The sequence below is a fragment of the Pan paniscus genome, chromosome 17 (assembly GCF_029289425.2).
Source record: "Pan paniscus chromosome 17, NHGRI_mPanPan1-v2.0_pri, whole genome shotgun sequence".
NCBI lineage: Eukaryota > Metazoa > Chordata > Mammalia > Primates > Hominidae > Pan > Pan paniscus.
The window spans coordinates 37855308-37865997 of NC_073266.2; the positions used below are offsets into that span (position 1 = coordinate 37855308).

Here is a 10690-nt window from a genome sequence, read left to right on the forward strand (position 1 = left end):
AGGCTGAGGCACAAGAATCATTTGAACCTGGGAGGCCGAGGTTGCAGTGAGCCAAGATTGTGCCACTGTACTCCAGTCTGGGTGACAGAACAAGACTCTGTCTCAAAAAAAAGAAAGAAAGAAAGAAAAAAAGGAAAGAAAGGGAGAGGAGAGAGTGGGAGGAGGGAGAAGAAAGAGGAAAAGAGAGGAGGAGAGGAGGAGAGGAGGAGAGGAAGAGAGGGGATAGAAGGACAGTGAGAAAGGGAATATATCCAGCTCAGAAGTATCTTCCCTAGCAGAATGTGAACGACCCTCCCCTGAACTCCCAGAGCCCACTCCTGTGCACTCTCTAAATCTTGCCTTGCTTTATAGTTGTGTGTGTGTGTGCGTCTGTCTGTCTTGTGCCCCTGTTGGATAGGAAGCTCCGTGGGGACAGGATCTTGTCAAATTTCTCATTTTCTCTTTCAGAGTACCAGTTCCCGTATCTAAACTTAGTAGATGCTAAAAAGATATTGGTTGTTTGACTGATACAACTAGAAAAAAAAAAAAGGCCTCCAAAATTCAGAAGTAAAGGGAGAGGCAGCAAATCCTGTCACATCTGGCTTAATTACACATTGATGGTGACCTACTAACAAGGTCTCTTATGAATAACTTAAAATGTAATTATTCTTTAAGATTGATCATATTACCCAGATTTTTATATCTCGCATTTTTTGAGCAAATATCTTAACAGGAAGCAGTGCAGTGTGATGATGGAGTCAGAGAGAGAACTGGCTCCACATTCTGCTCTACCACCTCCGACCTGAGTATTGGACCTTGGACACTGAGCCTCAGGATCTTTTTCTGAAAAATCATGATAATAATATTACCTCCAAGACTAGCTGATAATAAAGCTCTTGTTAAAGTAGTTAGCAAGTCATTATTTAAATTTTTTGAATATTTTTAACGTTTCATAAAATGTATTGAGTGTATTTAGTCATAATCTACTTAATCATTCTCTTGTTTTTACACATTAAGAGTATGTTTAACATTTATATATATATATATATATATATATATTTTTTTTTTTTAAACAGAGTCTTGCTCTGTCGCCCAGGCTGGAGTGCCGTGGCGCTATCTCAGCTCACTGCAAGCTCCGCCTCCCAGGTTCACGCCATTCTCCTGCCTCAGCCTCCCGAGTAGCTGGGACTACAGGTGCCTGCCACCAAGCCCGGCTAATTTTTTTTATTTTAGTAGACACGCAGTTTCTCCGTGTTAGCCAGGATGGTCTCAATCTCCTGACCTCGTGATCCGCCTGCCTCGGCCTCCCAAAGTGCTGGGATTACAGGCATGAGCCACTGCGCCCGGCCAACATTTTAATATTTTAAATAATGCTGCAAATCTAGATCTTGGAGGGAGAACTTTTCATCAAATTTAGATTTATTTCTTAGGATTGATTTCGGAAGTGGAATTATTATATCAAAAAGAAATTTTATGGCTCTTCATATGCATAATCAAATAGCTTTCAAAAATGCAAAACCAATTATGTTCCCACCAATACATGACATATGAGAATTCCCATTTCATCACATTCCTATCAGGATTTCCTGGGTTTTTTTTAATTTGCAAATTTGATAGGCAGAAAATGCCATCTTGTTTGTTTTCATGTCTTTATTAATGAGGTTAAACATATTTTCCACGTATTTTGAAACAAGTTTTGTTTTTCCCTTTTGAGAATTAACTATTCCTGTCAACAAGGCATTCCTAACCAGGCACTCTGCTTACCAGGTTTTAAAATGTTCCTTAAAATGCTGTAGAGCTTTTGCCACTACGTAGCCAATGAAGTTAGAACTCTCAGCACTTTCTTCAAGAGGGATCTTGAGTGTGAAATTAGAGGAAGGCGGAATGCTTAAGTCTGTCATCATTGTTTCATCTTGTTTGGAAATATTTCCTTCATGAATCCTTGGAACTACCTACAGAAGAAGGATTATACAGTAAAAGTTTACTAAATCCCAATACACATTCAATAGTAATTTAATACCACCTTAGTCAGGATAGGCTAGGTTGTGCTGAGGTAACAGATTAGTCCTGGCATTCCTAGGGCTTCATGCAACAAAGATTTATTTCTTGTTCATGTTATGTGTCCCTTACAAGGGCTCCACACCAGTAAACACTAAGAAGCCTGGTAGGCAAAGGCACATTATCTCATAGCTGTAGCACATGATTTCATGACTTTCTTTGTGCCCTCAGCAGAAAAAGAGAATAGATGAGCACACATAGGCTCTTCACTGTCTCAATCTACAAAGAACCCTTTTCAGTTTTGCTCACGCTTCACTGGCCAGAACTTGCCACATGGCAACGTTTAACCACAAGGGGAGCTGGAAAATATGAGAGAGGAGGTGGGATGTTTGCTGAGTATTACTGTCTGTGCCACAAACTTTATTGCATTGCACCAAGTTTTGTACTGAGTTTTCCTAGAAATTTACAATTTATGGTTGTAGGTGTGATTTTGGCAAGAATCAATGCAAAATTTATGTTACTCCTAATGAATAACATGTATGTTACTCTCTTAATGAATTCTCAAATGCACAGACTTTGATTTGAATCATTTAAATGGAACTGAACTGATACACAACTTGATGTAACCTTAAGAGAATGATTTAAAATTTTTTCTCTTCTCTTTCTGTGAGTATAACATACATAAAAACTGCGTAAAGTATTTATGTTTGGTTTAAATAATTGTAAAGTCAACACCCATGTAACTATTACACAACCAGGGGCCACAACCGTTTTCACTTGCTGGAATTTGTATATTTCTTTCATAAGGCTTCTCTTCAGCACTTGCTATTTTATGGGTTTGTACTTTTCTTTACATGGTGAAATAGGAGCTGTTTTGAGAAAAGTAACTTCACAGGCAGTTTAGCAAAGTGGTTACGTTCACTGATTCTAGAGAAATACTGCTTGAGTTTGAGTTCTAGTTCTACCATTTACTAGCTGTGTGAGCTCAGACAAGTTGCTTAACCTCCTTTGTGCCTCATTTGAAAAACTGGGGAAAGAATTCTACTTCCCTTATCGGGTCATTGAGAGTATTAAATGATCTGATATATGGAAAAAGTTCTTAGAACATTGCCTGACACCCAGTAAATGCTCTTAAGTGGTAATAATTGTTATAAAAATGTATAATTGAAAACCATAATTTTATTTTATGTGGAGGTTTTTATATAGAAGTGCCTTTGTTATCAGCATAAAGAATTTTAGATAAATCTGTTATGTTACTCAGAGACACTAGAATGGAAGTAAATCAAAGCACAGAATAGAAAATACTGACAATGGTAAAAACAACTAAATATTGACTGTAGATTTCTAAAGGTTGAAAGCACTGCTAAAATTTTTCTTCAAGTTTTATTCTTCAATACAAGACTTTTTCCTCATTAAACTAAAAGTCTATATATGCGAGGATGATCAAATATATTGAATTATTTTACCTTCCTCAAGTGTAATCTAATAGAGTTATAGAATCAGAGAGCTGGCAGGGATTGGAACAGTGGCTTTCAAAACTCTTTAACTGTGGTCTGTAGTAATGAATACACTTGATATCATGATTCAAAACACACACGTATGTCTACATATGTGTATATATGTTTACACACATATACACATACAAAATGGAAATGAAATTCCATGATGTGCATATGACTTATGAAATGCAATGCATGCTAATATTTTCTACTTTGTCCTATTCTATTTTTTGTATGGTTTTTAATTTTGTTTTTTGATGAGCTTGCTGTGACTTTCTAAACTTATTTCTCAAATCATGCACGATCCACAGCTTTGTAGTTTGAAAAAAGAGGGAAATGCTGGATTATAGAATGCCGTAAGTCTAATTTCCTAGAAGCAGTGCCTGAGATTCTGACAGAAGTGGTTTATAAAGAATGCTCTCAGGTGCAACTTTTAAGGGGATGAGGAAAGCAAACTAGAGAAGTGAAAGAAGCTAAGCAAGGATATGGCTTCAGATGACCGTTAGCCTCAGCCTGATCCTGCAGGAAGCTCTGGGGCATAAGTGCTCCAAGGGCAATCTTTGGGAGAAAGTTTCAGAGATAAGCAGTTAGCAGCAGCACCAGCACCAGTGGGAGCTGGTAAAAGGGATCCCCAGGGATCTGGATAGGGCACCAACATAACCTAACATACTACAGACAGAATATTGCATCTTCAATTGCTCTGCCCAGTAATTTTTGTATCCAAGTCTTTTTGGGAACCCCTCAAAACCAGCCTCATCAGGAATCACTAGCCTGGTGCATTTGTAGATTAAGGTAATGTGTGTGTGTTGGAGGGGGGATGTCTTAGGAAGAAAAGTCACTTGCATGTTATGCAAAAAGTTATTGACTGAATCTGGGAGTCATGGTATAGGTGGAATTTAAGATGGTAATATGTTTTTATTTTTGTTTTTTTTGAGACAGAGTCTCCTTCTGTCGCCCAGGCTGGAGTGCAGTGGCACGATCTCAGCTCACTGCAACCTCTGCCTTCCGGGTTCAAGTGATTCTCCTGCCTCAGCCTCCTGAGTAGCTGGGATTACAGGTGTGTGCCATCACACTTGGCTAATTTTTTATGTTTTTGGTAGAGACAGGGTTTCGCCACATTAGCCAGGCTGGTCTCAAACTCCCGACCTCAAGTGATCCACCCACCTCGGCCTCCCAAAGTGCTGGGATTACAGGAATAAGCCACTGCACCCAGCTGGCAATGTATTTTTATGTGACGAGTAACATATAAATGTTTAATTCTCAAGATAACTCAGTGGCTTTATTGTGTCAGCAACTAATAAGAGCTATAATTTACAGAGCTCTTGTTTTGTATAAGAAATCTATACTAATCACTTTATAGGTGTACACGTTAAGATAGCTATGATTGTTACCATTTTACAGGTGGAACACTGAGGCCTAGAATGGTTGAGGTACTTTCCCAAGCTTACTCAGCTGGTAAGTTTCAGAGTCAAATTTTGAACTCAAATTGCTTTATTTGTAAGTCTTCTCTCCTAAAACCTACATTGGCCATATTTCTTCAAGGTTACCTCTATCAGTTATAGCCCTATAACTCTAAGCAGAAATAGCCATTTCTAGATTAGAAAGTATTTTGTGTTTTAAATTGATTTTCTTTATGGACTTTCTTGTTTTCTAAAGACCATGAACTACATTAAATCAAGTCAGCCTGAAGGCAATCACAATGGAAATATGAATACCTCCTACAGCTTGTTTTCAAATTCAGATACAATTCATAAGTAAATTAACAGTGAAATCAGGGTATGCACATGTCATTTCCGTATCTGCTCTTGGGTCTCTCCTTTACCTGTATTGAATTAAAGATGATCTCTATTTCTGGGGTCTGGTTTGCCAGTTCAGACACCCAGCCAAATTGCCCTCTCATCTTCTCCACCAGATGGGCGGTGTCCTCCAAGTGCTTCCGGGTCATCTGGAGAATCTGGCCATACTGCTGATTGGATACATTGACCAACCTGATCGCCTCGTCTAATTCTGTGTGCAGAGCAGGTACATCAGGACAGTCTAGCAGAGAAGAAAGTAATGTGGAGAAGGAAAAAGTCCATGAAACTTGGAGGTGGGCAACATGGGCTTAAGTCCCAGCCCTTACATTCTCTATTTTCCCCTTTTGCCTGTGGGAGTTTTTAGTTATGCCTGTTGTTCTGGAGTAATTATTAATATCGTCTACATCTGTGTCAAACCAGATCCAGTTTAACTGTTAATTATATGGTTTTATGTAACAGAAACTGGGCTGGAGACAGAACTTTTTGTTATAAATTCCACATGCCTACCACCTATATTAAGAAAAAATTTGCCAAAACAGATGAAGTCCCTACTATGCCCCTTCTACATCACATCCCATTTATCCCTTAAAAAGGACACTACTATTTGATTTTGGATGTATATGTCCAGTACCAGTAATTAGTATGGGAAAAGAGGAAAAGAACCACATATAGTGAAGCCGCTTTAAATTAAGACCAAAAGTTTATACTAAATAGTGAAAAAAAAAAGATTTGTGATGTTTTGGAAAATATTTTATATTTATCAGTAATGAAATTATAATTATAGTTGTGTGCTTAGTATTAGAACAAAGTAAATCAAAGCTGATTGAAGAGACAAAATTATTATTTGATTAAAGGTATGAGATTTGTTTATAATAGCAAAACCTTGAAAGCAAATGTACTTCAGCTAGGGAATGAATAAATTGTGATATGCCTACATAGACCAACATACAACAGTGAATTAATGAACTAGAGCAGCATGCATTCACATGGCTAACCCTTGCAAACTACACTGAGTGAAAAGCCATATTGCAAAAGAATACATAAGTGATAATATTTATATTGTTAAAAAAGAAAAATTATCCAGAACTTGGAAATAAGGCAAAAAAATGGCTGCATTTCCTTTTGTTTCTTTTTCTTTTTTCTTTTTTTTTTTTCAAGACAGGTTCTCGCTCTGTTACCCAGGCTGGAGTGTAATGGCATGATCATAGCTCACTACAGCCTCGAACTCCTGGGCTCAAGTGCTATTTCCACCTTAGCCTCCTGAGTAGCTAGGACTACAGGCTCACACCACCATGCCCGGCTAATTTTTAATTTTTTTGTAGAGGCGGGTCTCACTATGCTGCCCAGGCTTGCATTTCCTCTCAATGTCATACTAAATTATTGTCTAAGGGGTCCACCCAAAGATCACTTCAAGGTCTAGGGAAGAGATCCTTTGTTGGCTTTACTATTCACTGTTGATTAGGGCCAGACTCCATGAAATTACCCATAAATTATGGATTGAAAAGTGGCAAATGTTTGTCTAGTAGAGATGTAAATTATTTTGGTCTGATAGAAAAGATAATGGCAAGATTTACAGTTTAGTTGCCCTTTCGAATATTAACTAACATATCTAATTTCATAATCTTTCAGCATTCTGTCTCTGCTTGACTGTAAGCACTCCAGTCTCCCTTATACTTCTTTGACCCAGCTCTAACACCCTGCTGGTTCCTTCATTAATAAGTTAAATAGTCAAATTAACATTTGACATGTGCCCATTTCTTTTTTCTTTTTCTTTTCTTTGTTTTTGTTTGTTTGTTTGTTTGTTTGAGACAGAGTATCACTCTGTTACCCAGGCAGGAGTGCAGTGACACAATCTTGGCTCACTGCAACCTCTGCTTCCTGGGATCAAGTGATTCTTGTGCCTCAGCCTCCCGAGTAGCTGGGACTACAGGCGCATGCCACCATGCCTGGCTAATTTTTGTAGTTTTAGTAGAGACGGGGTTTCACCATGTTGACCAGGCTGGTCTCGAACTCCTGGCCTTAAGTGATTGCCCGCCTTGGCCTCCCAAAGTGCTGGGATTACAGGCATGAGCCACCGCGCCCAGCCAGACACGTGCCCGTTTCATGTTTGTATGTAGCTTTTTTTTTTTTTTTTTTTGAGATGGAGTCTCGCTCTGTCACCCAGGCTGGAGTGCAATGGTGCGATCTCGGCTCACTGCAACCTCTGCCTCCTGGGTTCAAACAATTCTCCTGCCTCAGCCTCCTGAGTAGCTGGGATTACAGGCACACGCCACCATGACCAGCTAATTTTTTTTTTTGTATTTTTAATAGAGATGGGGTTTCACCATGTTGGTCAGGCTGGTCTCGAACTCCTGACCTCGTGATCCACCCGCCTTGGCCTCCCAAAGTGCTGGGATTACAGGCATGAGCCACCGCACCCGGCTGTATGAAGCATATTTTTAAGTTTAAAAATTCTACATTGACAATGCAAAAATCGAAATGTAAAACATTGCTATGTATGATATTGGCATTTGTATATATTATATGTATATAGGCACATGATATGAGTAGGAAGAAATGCAAGGAAATAATTAATACTAAATTCAAAATAGCACTTTCCTTTTGAGGAGATAAAGTGAATGTGATGTGGATGGGAACACAGTGGGGCTTTGTCTGTTTTGGTAATGTTCTATTTCTCAATCTAGGTGACTGAGAATTTTTTTTTTTTTTTCCTGAGACAAAGTCTCGCTCTGTCACCTAGGCTGGAGTGCAGTTGCTCGATCTCGACCCACTGCAACCTCCGGCTTCTGGTTTCAAGCGATTCTCCTGCCTCAGCCTCCGGAGTAGCTGAGACTACAGGTGCGCACCACCACACCTGGCTAATTTTTATATTTTTAGTAGAGACAGGGTTTCACCATGTTGGCCAGGCTGGTCTCAAACTCCTAACCTCAAGTGATTCTCCTGCCTCAGCCTCCCAACGACCTGGAATTACAGGGATGAGCCACCATGGCTGGCCTATTACATCATTCTTTATATATTTATAATAAAAAGCAATTTATAATAACAGTTTTAAGCAGCATGGGAGCACATTAGGACATTCTTTACATTTTACCTTTGCAACACTAAACTTTCATTGAATTTGTACTGTATTATCTGATGTATACTGTGTCCATTATCTGGTGCATATTGATTATCAGGTGCATTTTAATGTATTATCTGATTTATTCTGTATTATCTTGTGATATTCAAGGATTATTAATAAACTATTTTAGCTGGGTAGAAAGAAATAGATGTTAATGATACATAGATGGGATGCTTGAGCAGGACTATTTTTGTAAGAGGTCAGTATATTAAGTGTCTATTTTTCTGTTATAAAAACCTATGCTTCTGTATATAACCTTGCAACTGTGACTTAAAAAACAAATATTTGAATAATGAGAATCATTGATATGTCAGACATTTTATTTAAACTTCTAAAGATGTGTATGAAGCAGATATATTATTTCCCCTTCCAAATGATAAAACAGGCTGAGAGAGTCCTCGAGTCAGCAATTCAGGAGAGAGAGCACTCCTTTTTCATTTTTTTAAATTTTATTTATATATTTATTATTATTATTATTTTTCAAGACGGAGTCTTGCTCTGAGGCCCAGGCTGGAGGCTTGATCTCAGCTCACTGCAACCTCTGCCTCCCAGGTTCAAGCAATTCTCTTGCCTCAGCCTCCTGAGTAGCTAGGATTACAGGTTCGTGCCACCATATCTGGCTAATTTTTGTATTTTTTGTAGAACGGGGTTTCGCCATGTTGGCCAGGCTGGTCTCAAACTCCTGACCGCAGGTGATCCACCCACCTCGGCCTTCCAAAGTGCTGGGATTACAGCCATGAGCCACTGCACCTGGCCAGGAGAAAGAGCACTCTCAACTGCTCTAGGTAACCCCGTGAAAAGGTCCAATTTATAATCAAAGCTACCTGGAGCAACGCTTTCCAAACACTTTTCTGCCCAATAAGACATTCTAGAGGTCAAAATTGTCTAATATACATTCTGAGCTGGGGTAGAGGTGTCCATGGCAGAAAATTTGCACAAGAGGGATGTGGAGAAGTAAACAAGTCCATTTGTATAATGGACTCTGCTTTCAAAAGAAGGGGGAGAAAAGACCAACTACTGAGGTGGGGAGAGGCTGACAGAGAATGAAGTGGAAGAGGGAGAGAAAAAACAATCCTTGTTCTTGTTCTGTGGCCCATGTAACCTGACTTCCTCACTAGCCCAACTAACCTGAGAATTCAGTGGCAATAAGAACCCAGGCTGGAGGCCAGGGATGGTGGCTCAAGCCTGTAATCCCAGCACTTTGGGAGGCCGAGGCAGGTGGATCACAAGGTCAGGAGATCGAGACCATCCTGGCTAACACGGTGAAACCCCGTCTCTACTAAAAATACAAAAATTTAGCCGGGCATGGTGGTGGGCGCCTGTATTCCCAGCTACTCAGGAGGCTGAGGCAGGAGAATGGCATGAACCCAGAAGGCGGAGGTTGCACTGAGCCAAGATTGTGCCACTACACTCCAGCCTGGGCGACGGAGCAAGACTCCGTCTCAAAAAAAACAAAAACAAAAACAAAACAAAACAAAAAACAAAGAACCCAGGCTGGTGATATTTAAAAAGGAGAAAGGGGCTGGGCATGGTGGCTCACGCCTGTAATCCCAGCACTTTGGGAGGCAGAGGCAGGCAAATCACTTGAGGTCAGGAGTTCGCCACCAGCCTAACCAACATGGTGAAACCCCATCTCTACTAAAAATACAACAAAGTAGCTGGGCATGGTGGCGGGTGCCTGTAATCCCAGCTACTCGAGAGGCTGAGGCAGGAGAATCACTTGAACCTGGGAAGTGGAGGTTGCAGTGAGCCAAGATCGTGCCATTGCACTCCAACCTCGGCGACAGAGCGAGACTCTGGCACAAAAAAAAAAAAAAAAAAAAAGAGAAAGGGAGTGTTGTCGACTCTAAACAGGTTTACTAACCACTCGAATAATGATCTAATTTAATAGACTCTATTAAACTCATGTTTTTTTATTTAATTGAATAAAAAAATTAGAAAGGGAAACTTACTCCTTTCGAGTTGCAAAGCATATAGATGTTTAGAACCTCTGCAATGCATTAATTTGCACAATGGAAAGACTTATTTCATAATGGAGAATATTAATATGTAATTTACAGGCTCCTTGAGCAAGGTGATTAAATAAAAGTAATATGTAAAAAAGTCAAATTTTAAAGATGTCTAATAATTTTTAATATCATATATGCATACATGTACATATGATCCCCAACTTACAATGGTTCAACTTACGATTTTTCAAACTTATGATGGGTTGTGACATAATCCTATCCTAAGTCAAGGAATATCTTATGTTTATGGTTAAAAGTTTGGAAAATACAGAAAGAAGTATTTTTAAA

At 39.3% G+C, this 10690-nt stretch overlaps 1 protein-coding gene and 1 long non-coding RNA gene across 2 annotated transcripts in view; one reads left to right on the forward strand and one right to left on the reverse strand.

Moving 5' to 3' along the window:
* Positions 1-1620: 1620 nt before the first annotated feature.
* Positions 1621-10690, reverse strand: part of CLUL1 (clusterin like 1) — a 28368-nt gene continuing 19298 nt past the window's right edge. The window contains exons 7-8 of the mRNA XM_034944042.4: positions 5299-5513; positions 1621-1931 (exon numbers count right to left, since the gene is read on the reverse strand). Of these exons, the coding sequence (XP_034799933.3) occupies positions 1740-1931; positions 5299-5513 (407 nt within the window). The 3' untranslated portion in view covers positions 1621-1739. The remainder of the gene's footprint in view (positions 1932-5298; positions 5514-10690) is intronic.
* Positions 3733-5565, forward strand: LOC134729216 (uncharacterized). Its single transcript, XR_010110103.1, has 3 exons — positions 3733-4533; positions 4878-4931; positions 5389-5565. It is a non-coding gene; the product is annotated as an uncharacterized LOC134729216 (long non-coding RNA).